Genomic DNA, 15,286 nt, shown 5'->3' with positions numbered 1-15,286 from the left:
TTTATTTATTTCCCTTTTTATAATACTTATATCCTGACATGAAATACTTAGAAGTTCCTTTAGACTCCATGAGTTCAATGATAATATTCTCAATGTAACTTTAAATTAAGTACAAAATTGTTTATGATTTTGAATATTGCCTGTAATATGATATTTTCTTATATTGGGTTATATAATGCATAAATATGTATTAATGACATGTGCTATTTAACTTTTACTGCATAGATGAAGAGAAAAACATAGCTTGGATTAATATAGTTTTTAAATGCAATTCTACGATGGTAGAGATTTTACCGAGTAATAGGTTAGTTTACTCATAAAAATTGTTTTATGTGAGCTGTATTTTCAGAAATGTTTTGAAAGTTATTGTTTGTTACTATTTTCATTGGAATTTTTAAATTAAATGAAAAGAAAAAGAAAATCTATAATCTAAATTCCCATTTTTTTAAAATCCATGGAATATTCTGGGAAAACACACACATACACTTTTTCTAAATTTATTCTGAAAGGGAGAGAAAAATTTTTGAAGACTTCTCTGAACTGTTTTTCTCCTCCTTTGTTACAGGTATCCATTTTTGCAGCTATATTAATCTTTTAAAACAAACAAAATGGATTCCTTAAACTCATCTGATCAAAACTTGACTTCAGAAGAACTATTAAACAGAATGCCGTCTAAAATTCTGGTGTCCCTCACTCTCTCCGGGCTGGCACTGATGACAACAACCATCAACTCCCTTGTGATTGCTGCAATTATTGTCACCCGGAAGCTGCACCACCCAGCCAACTATTTAATTTGCTCCCTTGCCGTCACAGATTTTCTTGTAGCTGTCCTGGTGATGCCTTTCAGCATCGTGTACATTGTGAGAGAGAGCTGGATTATGGGGCAGGTGGTCTGTGACATCTGGCTGAGTGTTGACATTACGTGCTGCACGTGCTCCATCTTGCATCTCTCTGCTATAGCTCTGGATCGGTATCGGGCAATCACAGATGCTGTGGAGTACTCCAGGAAAAGGACTCCCAAGCATGCTGGCATTACGATTACAATAGTTTGGATTATATCTATTTTTATCTCTATGCCTCCTTTATTCTGGAGGCACCAAGGAACTAGCCGCGATGATGAGTGCATCATCAAACACGACCACATCGTCTCGACTATTTACTCAACATTCGGAGCTTTCTACATCCCATTAACATTGATTTTGATCCTCTACTACAAAATATATAAAGCAGCGAAAATGTTATACCACAAGAGACAAGCAAGTAGGATTGCCAAGGAGGAGGTGAATGGCCAAGTCCTTTTGGGGAGTAGTGAGAAAAGCACCAGACTAGTCTCAACACCCTACATGCTAGAAAAATCTTTATCTGATCCATCAACAGACTTTGATAAAATTCACAGCACAGTGAAAAGCTCCAGGTCTGATTTCAAGCATGAGAAATCTTGGAGAAGGCAAAAGATCTCAGGCACAAGAGAACGCAAAGCAGCCACTACGCTGGGGTTAATCTTGGGTGCATTTGTAATATGTTGGCTTCCTTTCTTTGTAAAAGAATTGGTTGTGAATGTCTGTGAAAAGTGTAAAATTTCTGAAGAAATGTCAAATTTTTTGACATGGCTTGGATATCTCAACTCCCTTATAAATCCACTGATTTATACAATCTTTAATGAAGACTTCAAGAAAGCCTTCCAAAAACTTGTACGATGTCGATGTTAGTTTAAAGAAAGTTTATCATTAGAAGGTTGGGGATTTCTTGAGGTGAAGTAACTAAATGAATGATGAATAACAAAACAGTTAAACTTTTAGAGGAAATACATTAAAACTGCTAAACTTATAAGAATATAATTTATATTTTAATAGCAACATGAACATAAACTTCTTGAGTAAAAGATGTTTCTTTTGACCATCATTCTAGAGTATTCAAAATGCGAAGAAAATTTACTGCTTATAAACAACATTTTGCCTATGCAGTGTCCCTAACAGGCTAACTGAAAATACGTATTAGAGTAATTATTATTAATAACAGTGATTTTCCAGGTTTATGGCTTACAACAATTACAGAAGAGTATTCAAGTAACCACATCTGTAATTTCTATATAATGCTATGGTTTTGTTATAAAATTCTGCCATTTTAGAGAAAAGAAAATTCACCACAATGCACCCATTTCTCCTACCTAACCACTCTTGTGCCACCTTCACCTTATCCTGGGAAAAATGGGAGGAGGAAGCAGCCAACAATGATTCCTAATATGACTGGAGGAAATGTCAGCCAGGAGATTGATATGATCTTTGTATTTAGATAGTAAAGAGTAATCATAAAGTGAGTTAGGCATTGTAAAATAATTCTGAATGCTGAACTTGTGCATATTTAACATTTTCTTTTTGTTCAATATGAATTCCTAGAAAGATATTTTCTTAACCATGTATTCTCAATATTTGAAATCAAAACCTTACCCTAGTAACAGTAACTCAGGAGAGGGTTCAGGGGAGGTGTTCTAATTGCCCCCATGTTGATTTAGGACTCAAATTTAAGGCACTAAGTACCCTAGGTTACTCACCATAGTTATTGTATTCCTAATGCCTTTTTTGAAATCTAAACTAAACGTCATTTCTGTTAATGTTAGCAAGCTCATTTGCTCACTAAAATGTCAGTGGTATTTTGCACTTCAGCAGTTCCATATCTTCAATTTACACATTATATCCCTTTTGTTAGAGAGAATGTGATAGGAATTCTTAGAACTTTCCACTGACTTTAAAAACATCTCTGGTTTTTCAACTGGTAGAAATCAACAGGTAAAAAGATTCATATTATGCTAATTATAAATATATTATAGTTTTTATATATCTCCCAGTCACTTCACTAGTTCAGTAAGCCAAAGCAATTCCATTAAGTTTCTCTTCCTGATTTATAGACGGATTTTAAAATAAAATAACCATGCTTCTGAGAAGATTTCATTTGAACCTGCAAGTTGACAGACTGCCTTTTGGAAGGCATACCATCAAACAAGACCATTTGAAAAATAATACATTCCTTTTTTTTTAAGCCACACTTTTATGTGTATTTTCAATATTTTTTCCTGTTCAGGTACTGAAGAATACATTACCTTGATTTTTTATGTATCTATGGCAGATTACTCTCAACCTAACAAATATTTACAGAGTTCTCATTCTGTATAAGGCACTGAGATATACCATATGGAAGATACAGGAAATAATGACATACAGTTTCTCTTCTTAACACATTTACAATTTAAAAGGTGAAACAAAATGGGGCACTTGGGTGGCTCAGTCAGTAGAGCATGTGACTCTTGATTTTGGGGTCATGAGTTCAAACCCCACTGCTGGCCATGGAGCTTACTTAAAAAATAAAAAAGGTGAAACAAAGAAACAAATGAACACTGTAATTGAAAAGAAAAAACAAAGATCTGGCATGGAAGTTGCTTGCATAATTTTGATGATTCAAAGGAAAAGTTGATCACACCTGATTGAGGAAAATCAGCAAAATTTCATAAAGAATGTATTTAAGGGGCGCCTGGGTGGCTCAGTTGGTTAAGCGTCCGACTTCGGCTCAGGTCACGATCTCACGGCCCATGAGTTCGAGCCCCGCGTGGGGCTCTGTGCTGACAGCTCAGAGCCTGGAGCCTGCTTCAGATTCTGTGTCTCCCTCTCTCTCTGCCCCTTCCCCGCTCATGCTCTGTCTCTCTCTGTCTCAAAAATAAATAAAAACATTTAAAAAAAAAGAATGTATTTAAAATAGATATTAAATAAGCAACCGTTGGGTAAGAGAAATAGAAAAGCATCCTCCAGGTGGCGGCAACATCAGGAATTCAGAGTGAATTCTGTCAGTATTTCATGGGTCTTGTTCATGAAATAGCAATGAATTTGGCAGCTAATTAGGACAATAGAAGAAAAAATTACAAGAGAATTTGGCCATTATTGTGGCTGACTTTAAATGCCAGAAAAAGAAGTTTACAGTCCATTTGGTTGTAGTCTGTCAACGAGTGGTCACTGATGCTTCTTAGTAGAAATATTACAAGTTCAGAGTAATTCTAATATGTGTGTGTGTGTGTGTGTGTGTGTGTGTGTATCTGGCTGGATTTGAACAGAGAGGGTACTGGTGATACTGACTTCTTTTTAGAAAGCAAATCAATAATCCAGGCAAGAGGTGAAGTTCTGAACTTGATTTTGGCAATGGGAATGTGAAGGAGAAGACAGAAGAGAGATAGTACGGAAACAGAAGCTATAGGATACAGCAAATAGGTTAATAAGCAGACAGATGGAGAGACACTGAGGTAACCTGCTCTCAACTGAAATGAACTCAAGAGAAGGGGCCGGTTAGTGGAATGATGATTTCTGTTTGGGGGCATGTCAAACACTCAAAAACACATGCATGAGACCTCATAGGCCCTGCTGAGCAGGTCTGGCCCAAGTGAAAATGACAGGTTTATATAAGACTCCCGGCCACCTCTTTTGTCCTCCTCTCTTCTCTTTATCTCCCAGGACCCCTATTGCTGTGCTGACAGTCGAAAGCCTACTCTAGTCCCTATCATTCTCTGCTTGTTCTTCTTTCTCTCTCTCACTAAAATTTGATTCTATGATTTATTCATTCAAAGATCTTGATAACGTGGAAATAATCTGTTGCATTAATTTATTTACACCCATCTCAGAAATTTATTTAGTTATATTGGAGACCTCTAAGAGACACAGCCCATCAACCCAAAGGAACAAATCTCACGCAGGGTGAGGCCCACCCAAATACACATACTACCCTCTACTCAGAGTTGGACTAAAGCTCAAATCCAGGGAAATAATGCTATCAAATGACAGACAAGTTAAATCTGCCTTCAGAGCTCAGGGAGAACCAAGTTTATTATTTCTATGTGTATGAAATAGGCTTTAATCCAAAGGCACCATAACATATGACAGCACTTATCACTTCATCTTTATATTTCCCTCATATGTTGAAGGTACAGATAATGCCATCCCTCATGAACAAGTGACTTCTCTTTGATCTTTAAATGTTAGGTAATGTTGCAGCTAATAATCTGCTATTTTTACATAAAAAAGAAAACCAAAGGCTCCAAATAGTATCACTTAGGCCAAGTCACCTAACTGAGGTGTAATATCTAACCTATTTGGAGTTTAAGCCTCCATCAGAAATGTCAGTTTTAACAGTTCAGTCAGGAATTTTCTGATAAACACCAATGAGGTAACCTATCACATGGGCCCTCTCTGTCCTCCAAAGGAAGATGAGGTCATCTGCTTGATGAGACCCCCTGCTCTTCCCCTCAGGGAAAATGACCTTGCCTGAAACAATCCTTTTGTTTTACTAATAACTTCTTTTCCCCACCTTTCTTCCTAGGGAAAACTTCCATTTGTACAAATCATCACAGTTCCCGAATCATGAATCACTTAATAAAGCCAATTGGATCTTCAGATATACTCAGTTAAATTTTTGTTCTGTTTTTTTTTTTTAAGTTTATTCATTTATTTTGAGAGACAGAGAGAGAGTGCGGGGGAGGGGCAGAGAGGGAGAGGGAGAGAGAGAATCCCAAGCAGGTTCCATGCTGTCAGCATGGAACCCAATGCAGGCCTCGAACTCACAAACCATCAGATCATGGTGTGAGCTGAAACCAGGAGCCAGACGCTTAACCGACTAACCCACCCAGGCGCTCTGAATTTTTGTTCTTTAACAGCACTTTCTCAAAAATTTAAGAAGAACAGATTACACAAAACATGATATACTTCCCTGAATATATAGGATTTATTCTCTCAATGAAAATTTCCCAAGTAACTAAAAGCTGAAGATTTTCACAAAAAAAAAAGAATATTTTTTCACATCCATAGCAAATGTAACAATATAATAATGCACATACTTAACTGATAAGGTACAGAAAGAAAACATAAATATCATAGAAAGTCGTTAAATATTAGATAAGAAATATTTCAAATTGTACAATTTTAATTGTGTAAGAATTGTGTAAGAAATATTTCAAATGTTTCAAATCCTGCTACAATTTCAAATATGCCAGCACTAGAGAAGTAAATGGAGATTTAATATTTCTTCGGCTTTTTCTAAATATTTTCAAATAAAGAATTTTATATAAAAGGCAAAGGACAAAACAGCAAAGGAAGATAGGAAGTCAAACTACTGTATACTAAATTCAGTTCAATACATAGCTATGTACAAATCGTGTTTGAAAATCCACTCCTGCTTATGAAATACGGTCTTTATCATACTGGTATAGGAATATGGATTGCCTACCTTAATAGTTTTTTGGTTGCTTTGTCTCACAATAGGCCCACAGGGTCAAATTCACAGCATAAACAGCTTATCCAGCTACTGGCAGTTGATGGGTCAATCTTTATGTGGGACCAATTTCCATTTTGTATCTCTAAAACCAATCTTCCTTGTCCTTCTCCGGAGAACCCAATTTCCCGGCATCCCCCCACTCTTGTGCTCTACAGCCTACATGTTCACTGCTTGCAAGTGAAGACAAATTTCTTGGGAACCCACTTCCAAATTCTTGCCTGTATCAGTTACGTTCATTCCAAAATTAAAAATTTAGTAGAGCATAATCCTCATATTCATTGGCTCAATCCTAAACTTGTCTCTCTGTACCCAAGAGTTTTATGTCAGAAAGACAAAACAAAAATGGAGAATTAATTGGAAGCCAATTACTAGAAAATGTGTTGACTTGCTCCAAGAAATATCAGGGAAGTAGGGGTACTTCTATGCTTCTTGCTGACATGCTTTGCTCTACATCAAGGAATGAATGGCTTCCTCATGAATTTTGACAAGAGCTTTTTTGACTTATAATCAGAGAATTAGGTTTGCTGCATTGCAGTAGAGAGGATTGAAGGATTTTTCCTTATTATATTCTAAAGACCTTCAAAAATAATCCTGTTCAATTCAGAATGTGTCCACATTAATTTGTTTCAGAAAATATGTGTTTCTAATATCCTCCTAATAACCCAGATGGTTATATTCAGACCTTTATTTGCCAGAAAATATTTTAAAGGCAAGTTAATATTTCTGTCATGAATAAACATTTTCTTTTGACATTGTGGTAATTTTTCTTGGTCATATGAATCAATATGCTTTCTCCATTATTTAAAATGAAGTTATTGTTGAGAGAAAGATTTTCCAACATTATAATGAATGTGTAGTAATTGATATAGAATGCCTTCTCTGTATAAAACAAGATTGTAGTAGTTGAAACCCACCTGGGAAGGATAAAAATTTTTCAAAGAATTTATACTCTCTGGTTAGGTCAGAAATCATAAAAATTCTGAGAAAAAAAAAAAAGTATAACATTGTCTTCATCAATGGTAACAACAAGGGCTCGTCAAAGCAGTCTTTCAGTAAAGCTGGTGTTCTGTCATGGGTCTGATTTCTACTTGGAAAGTTTCCACCTCTGCAAGGGCAACAAAATGACCTTACTGATTTATGTCTGCACAGCAAAGCTTGCTATGTCTTCCTTCCTATGCTCCCCAATATCCTTTTCATTATGTTCTATTAATATTCCTAAATTATATGTAATTGGTATTCACTCCTAAAAACTTGTACTTATATCATCATATTTTTATATTCAATCATCATTAATTATTACAACTATATTATATTGCTGGGTCTGCTGTCTTGGAATTTCCTCTACCCCAACCCACTTAATAAAGAAAAATTTTACTTTTACTCATCCCCACTTCTTCCTCCACACACATACATATCAACAATTTCCTCTTTGAGGTGCCTTGGTGGCTCAGTCGGTTGAGCACCTGACTCTTGATTTCAGCTTAGGTCATGATCTCACGATTCATGAGTTCGAGCCCCAAGTCGGGCTCTCTGCTGACCATGCAGAGCCAGCTTGGGATTCTCTCTCTCCCTATCTCTCTACCCTTCCCCCACTCACACTACCAGTCTCTCTCTCAAAATAAATAAATAAACTTAAAAAACAAAACAAAACAAAAACAGAAACAATGTCCTCCTTGTGTTCGATGTCTTGGCCAGGATTCAACTGGATCTGTGATCCTAGTAGAGTGTGTGTGTGTGTGTGTGTGTGTGTGAGAGAGAGAGAGAGAGAGAGAGAGAGAGAGATTTTGCAGGTGTTAAGAAGGACTAAACTGGAGAAAAAAATGTTCTCCTTACCACACACATGTTGAACTTGAAGATAAAGGAGAAAGAAAAAGGGGGGGGGGTTTAACAGAAAGGCAGAAGAGTAAATCTACTATCAGATTTTTTTTTTTTGAGAGAGAGGGAGAGAGTGTGAGTGGGACAGGGGGAGAGGAAGAGGGAGAGCGAGAGAAACTTAAGCAGGCTCCCTGCTCAGCAGGAGGCTCAGGGCTTCATCTCCCAACAGTAGGATCATGACCTGAGCCAAAATCAAGAGTCAGATGCTCAACTGACTGAGCCACCCAGTTGCCTAATTTAAAATATTAGATTTAAATCTAATTTAAAATATTAGATTTTTAAAACCACTGTGCATAACAATCACCTGAGATGCTGGGGGCAGAGGCCAAAGATTCTAAGTATGTGAGTCCAGAGTGGAGCCCCCAAAATCTGAGTCTTCAGCAAGATTCTCCACTTAGTCTCTGCTTCAGATTCTGTCTCCCTCTCTTTCTGCCCCTCCCTCATTGATGCTCTTTCTCTCTGTCTTAAAATAAATAAACACTAAAAAAAAAAAAAAGAGAGAGAGAGAGATTCTCCACTTAGTCTAACAAAGGTGGTGCATGGACCTCTCCTAGAGACCACTGCTTGAAAGCTCCCAACTAGTTAAGTGCTTTCTGGGACAGAGTTAGTAACCTTCCATGAAATTTTACCTCCATTTCACTAGTAGAGTACCCATCAGAATCCAGAAAACTACTTTGCTACTACATGAGAAGTGCCTAATACAAAACTGAACAGAAGTAAAAATCACATCAACATTGCTGAATGTATTATGAAACATTTAGTTAGAAAAAAAAACCTATTAAAATCAATTTATTTTCTTTTTTTTTAAGTTTATTTATTGATTTTGAGAGAGACCGAGATAGTGCAAGTAGGGGAGTGGCAGAGAGAGACAGGGAGAGAGAGAATCCCAAGCAGGCTCCATGCTGCCAGCACAGAGCCCAATGCAGGCCTTGAACTCACAAAGCCGTGAGATCGTGACCTGAGCCGAAACCAAGAGTCAGATGCTTAAGCAACTGAGCCATGCAGGTGCCCCTAAAATCTATTTTCAATCAGTAAGTTACTTAAATTTTGCTAGGGCAAAGAATACAAGCTTTTCATCATATATGAAGGAGCAATTTAGAAGAGTAGAAAACTCTCTAGATTTGAAAGAAGAAAAGGCTCCAATGGGAGTTCTGATCTTGCTAATTATGATCTTGATGCTGAGCAAGTTTCATCTATCCTTCTTGCCTCACACAGGAATCAAAGGCTAAGGAAATAGAGTGAAATAAAGCCAACACTCTTGAAAAATGCTAAGGGACTACAAAATGTAAATTAGAGGGGCACCTGGATGTCTCAGTCAGTTAAACGTCTGACTTCAGCTCAGGTCATGATCTCAGTGTTCCTGAGTTCAAGCTCACATCAGGCTCTGTGCTGACAGCTCAGAGCCTGGAGCCTGCTTTGGATTTTGTGTTTCCCTCTCTGTATGCCTCTCCCCTGCTAGTGTGCTTGCTCTCTCTCTCTGTCAAAAACAAATAAACATTAAAAAAAAATTTTAATGTAAATTAGCATTCTTCTTTGCTATGGTAGGTCTGGAATGAGTCAGAGCCCATTTGATGTGGAACCTGGTGTTCTACATTGTGCACTGCCTTTTTCTGAATCTGGAGAGAAGCAAGTACTAGATGGCCTCCTGCTCTTGGCTCTCCCCGGAAACTCAAACCATGGTAGAGCAATAATTCCTAATAGCCCCATCAGCAGCTATAGCGATGCCCCCCTGCAGGGTACTCAACAGTCTCTTTCCCTGCTCTGTCCAGGCATTCCTCTTAGCAAAACTCGGGCATCCACAAAACGTGTTTAGCTTTCTAGAAGGATACAATGCAATCCTTCTACCCTATGAAAATCACAGCTACAATGATTCCAGCATTAATTTCTTCTTTCAATAGATTCAGAGGTGATTTCCCATATGTTTCAGGATTAAGGTTTCATTTTAATCATTTAAACAGTGAAAGAGAAGCTTTAATTTGAATCAAGAATTCTAAGTTGATGAAATCAAGACTGGAAGCTTAATTTTGGGTTCTACTGGGTGTAACAAAAAATTACTAATTCATATAAGGATACTAAAATTTAAAGAAACTACTCAATAATGGCTCCCTATGGTTTATTACACTGTATCTAGACTCCCTTGTTTGCTTTTAAGGCCTTAATATTAATAACAAAGATCCTCTCTAGAAAATCTTATTTCCCATCATCCTACGTACCCCCAACAAATGCTCTCTGCTTTAATCCTGTCCCTCTCGTCACTATCCTCACAATGTGTGTGCTCATCCTTGCCTCCATTTTTCTTTTAGCTTTTTTTTTCCTCAAACCTGAAGTGCCCTTTACTTCCTTGATGTTTAAGCAACTTATCATTCAAAGGACAGATTAAATTCCACTTCCTCATTACACTGAATTTAGATTCAGTTTCAATACTATAAAGACACAATATTCCTTATTTGTTCTTAATATCACTAATTTCTTCATGAGTGTTTGCTTGGTTTTTACATCAACTAAACATAGTAAGTGACTTGAAGGACATATGTGTATTTCTTTATATTCCTTCTATAGTTGTTTCAAATATTTTTAAATGCCAATCTTCTTCTCTAAGTAAATATGGTCTATTTCACCGTGTGTCAGTAACTAAAATTTAAACAGTGAATTTATCTTTATTCCTAAATTTAATGAAAAGAAATCCGAATGGATTTTTATCAGAAAGGAAATAGAGAAGTAATGTGTTTTGCTAAAAATAGAAGACTAGTCCTTATTTTTTGATTATTGGGAGTATATAACTGACAGTAAAATAATGAAATGCATGAAATGCATAGACGCTATTTTTTTTGAATTATCTATGCATAACAATAAATTTTAATAAGCTGTTTGGTAATGATATATTATAAATCAAATACGCACTATATAAAAATGCTTTAAATTACCTCTTTCCAAAACAATATTTCCATAGCTATTCTAAAACACATACAAATAAATATGCTTGGTCATATTAAAGTTCAGCTATTGGCTTCCAGTGCACCTGACGTGAAATCACTCCTCTTCATACACCCTCCCTGGCCCCAGCTCCACTCTGCTCCACGATTTGAATGTGGATGAAAAGAGGATAGTATTTTAGAAGAGGAAATATCTCTGTAGTAAAGTAGGAAATGCAACATGTTCTTCAGCTCAAACAGAACCGTTCTTACTTCCTGGAGAATTCTAGAAATCATTCTGTATATTTTTAAAACTGGAGAAACATTTCTTTTTTAAACAAAATATTTCTAAGTGTTTATCTATTTTGAGAGACAGGGAGAGAGAGAGAGAGAAAATGAGTGAGCATGAGTGGGGGAGGGGCAGAGAGTGAGGGAGAGAGAATCCCAAGCAGCCTCTGCACTGCCAGCATAGAGCCTGACTCGGGGCTTGATCTCACAAACCTTGAGATCATGACCTGAGCTGAAATCAAGAGTCAGGCACTCAAACAACTGAGCCACCCAGGCACCCCTGGAGAAACATTTCTTAAGTTTCACTTAGCTCAAGCATCTTAAAAGAGGTAGTGAGTAATTGAGGCCCACACCTACTTCACCATCCTGTATCTGTCACGGTTGTCCTTTCATTCACAAACTCTGGTTTTAATTACATACTTCTAAAAAAAAGAGAATAAAAGGTGAATTACAAGTTTATATTTGTATCTCTGTGTTTTCATTTATGCAGATGTCTCAAAATACAAAACCTGAATACAGCGATGACTTTGGGGCTTGATTTTCTTTTCTTTTTTATCTTCCAATCAATCTAAAAGTCTAAATGCTATCTATTCTACTAGCCATACTTATCCAAAAATAACTCTAATTGTAAATGCATGCGTACATTAGGAATTTTCTGTCATTTTCCTGTTCTCACAGTATGTCACAAACAAAGTATCTGGAGGCTCAAGTTGGGTAATTGACTTCTTATGTTTGTATTTTCCATTGAGTAATGGCTGAGCTAGAGTTGTATATGTACACTATTAAACCTGAGCCAAAACTTTAAATGTGTTTTCTTTCCCCCAAATCTTCCCATTGATGAAAAATAATATATAGTAGTTATCTTTAGTAAAAAAAGAAAAATAAGATATGAAAAATCAGTTGTTTATTTTAAGGTTTAATAGCAATTACCCAAACTATAGGAAATGTTCAAACATGAATTTTAATAGTCTATGAAATATCAAAGTTTATTCAGTTTATTGCTGTTAAGAGGGTAACAAAAATAAATGTACGCTGGAATTTGATGTTGCTTAGCCTAAAAATATAGTAAAATATGAAATAAACCATATTCTTCAAATCATGAGTGTTGGTTTTCACTTTATCGTTTCAAATACGCAATAGATTCTATTTTAAAAACTACAAAGGAAAAATAAAAACTATGCAGAAGACATGGAGTTTTTAAATGTCGAAATGCTTTTTCATAGTGTTTTTGAAAGTCTGAGTTATAAAATGAATCTCTCTTATTTGACCATATAACCTACAATTTTTCCCTTCTGGTCCTTCATTTCACATCACTCAAAGAATTAACATTCTCATTTTTTAAACTCCATTTAAAACAAAGACACTTCCTTTTACTTTCCTGAATTAAAAAAAATCAGTAAAAAGTAGTTATTGAAATACTGTTACTAAATAACAGTCAAGTCCAAATGGAAAAGGATGGGAATTTTTTTTAACTCTGTATTGTATTTTAGTTTGAGTTCCAATATTTCAAGAACAGTTTTGAGTGAAATCATGTTGAATTATGTATCATATTTTGAGAAACAGCTTCTTTCAACTTTTCCCTCTCAAAATAAATCTCGATGGAGACGAAATGAAAGAAATGTTGGCACTTACAGAGGACTTAAAGAAGAAAAGGTTATACCGCCAGTTAAAGAAAAATATTTGCACATATTCCACAGAGAAGGATGTATCTCCATTAATTATTAAGGAAACTATATCAGAAGGAAACAAGAGGGAAAAAAATTGCACTCATTTCAAAATATTTGTGAATGGGTAACTGTAGTTCCAGAGAGGTGTGGGTTTGCTTGGTTGGGGTTGTTTTTTTTTTTTTTTTTCCTTTGGTCTTTGTTTCTTTTTCCTCTCCTCTCCCCCTCCCTTCCTTCTGCTTTCTATTACAGTATCAATTTGGTGTACACACCTGCGATTTAGATAGTGGAGGTTTCGAGAGTTTCTGCAATTTGATCGCTGAGGTGTTAAACGGGATCTGAAGCCATAGGTTTGTCCTTCCTCTGCAGAAATAAATGCCACGACCACATCTGCCCCCTTGCGTTCGTTTTGGGGGTTGGCGCGATTCGAACAGACCGCGGGCTTGGAGTTTGGCGCGCATGCGCAGTCACAGCCTCTCCGGGCCTCTGAGTACGCTGACTTGAGCGATTCGTGAACGACAGTGTTGGTGCAGAACTAACTTGACTGACTGTACAGTGACCGGGGTGATTATTTCCCACCACTCAGCTTGAGGTAACCGTTTTACCACACCGTGGATTTCTTTGTTGAGTCTTAAGAGCAAACCGTATGTTTGTAGTTTGTCAGTTTAACTCAGCTAAATTTAACTTCGTGATAACTTCGTGATACTAGCACAACTGAAATACCACATTTGCCTGTTTGAAGATATAGATGCTCATATCACGCCTTGACATTGGTGCGAAAAGAATCTTACATCATGTGCCAACTAAAATAGAACCTTTCCAATCAGGGGGAAAAAAACAAACAAAAAAAAAAACCACAAAAAACAAAAAACCAAAAAAAACCAAAACCTCTACAGGAGTAAGATTTAGCAGACTTGGAAACATGGCAAGGAAATTAGAGTTGATTAAATTTCTTCCTGTGAAGAAATTACCATAGAACTTTAAAGATTTTTTTCCCTTTTCCTTTCTTTAAGTGACCTGCAATTTAACTATGGTGGATCTTAAATTTGGGTGTATTTTAAGTTCTCCTCCTTGGGCTTCATTGGAATACATTGGCATTGGTTCTAATGCTTTTCTTTCAGAAGTTTGAGAAAACTTCTCAATCACTATTTTCAAATATAGCCCCCTACTGTATCCCGCAGTCCCCTTCTCCTTGTAGAATTCCAATTAGATATTTGTTAGACCATCTTATTCTGTCCTTAATGTCTCGTCATATGGTCTACTTCCCTGTATCCCTGGGCTTCAATTGTACCTAGACACTTTGGTATAAACCATCTATTGAGTTTAAAATTTCTGCTATGTTTTTTTTTTTTTTTATTTCTAGAAGCATTGGGTTTTTTACACATCTACTGTGATTTCATACTTTAGTTTTTGAAACATTTTAAACAAACTTATATTTATTTTTTCCATCTGACAATTCCTGTATCTGAAAACTTCTGAAACTTTCTTTACCTTGTTTATGTTTGCTCTCATTCATGGTGCCTTATTTTCCTATATTTACTGTTTTTTTGTTTTTTTCCCCTTTGAGCCCTCATTTTCAGTTGAACTTTCTCAGTGGAAATCCTGTGCGGCCTGGGAAGAGGTGGATTTCTTCCTGGGAGGATTAGTATTTGCTTCTGTTAGGCATTCACAGGCATTATCAGTGCTGTTTCAGTTATACTAAATTATAGACTTGAAGTTTTTACTTGTGTGTGTGTTTTTCATAACACCAGATGGTGTGAGTTCAGGATACAAACTTAAATGTAAGCCAGATGGTGATTATGAATCTTTAGGAGAAATCCTTTTCTACCTCCAATCAGAATCAAGGTTCAGTGTTCAACTTTCAAGATGAGCAGTGATTTTTTGTTTGTGTTTTTGTTTTTGTTTTTGGTCGATTCCATACTGGTGTCAGAGTGCATGTTTTAGTTCATTTTTAAACTGGAATAACACTTTGGGGTTCCAGTTTTATTTTAAAATGGGTCCCCTAATATAATCCCTAACTTGGGTGAGGTATAGGCTTTGTCTCACATCCTTTTGAGATCCTCTGAGCTCAGCAAATGCCATTAAGGGAAAAAGCCAACCTTAGTGCTTTACTTATGTCTCAGAGTTCCTGCCTTAAACTTGTTTTGGGCCTGAGTGGAATTTATGCATTTTGCCAGCATTTGGACACATTTAAATTTTAAGAAATATTTTTGCTGAGCAGTTTTAGTAGTTTTCAACAAT

General features: G+C 36.3%; 1 protein-coding gene across 1 annotated transcript; it reads left to right on the top strand.

Moving 5' to 3' along the window:
• Positions 1–600: 600 nt before the first annotated feature.
• HTR1F (5-hydroxytryptamine receptor 1F) lies at positions 601–2,255 on the top strand. The gene has a single exon (XM_032594607.1). It carries the CDS (start codon positions 609–611, stop codon positions 1,707–1,709), a length of 1,101 nt encoding a protein of 366 aa, XP_032450498.1. The 5' UTR covers positions 601–608; the 3' UTR covers positions 1,710–2,255.
• The last annotated feature ends 13,031 nt before the right edge of the window (positions 2,256–15,286 follow it).

Source organism: Lynx canadensis, chromosome C2 (assembly GCF_007474595.2).
Source record: "Lynx canadensis isolate LIC74 chromosome C2, mLynCan4.pri.v2, whole genome shotgun sequence".
In the NCBI taxonomy this organism is placed as follows: Eukaryota; Metazoa; Chordata; class Mammalia; order Carnivora; family Felidae; genus Lynx; species Lynx canadensis.
The sequence above is the reverse complement of the archived record's forward strand: the minus strand, read 5'-3'. Positions and strand labels throughout refer to the sequence as shown.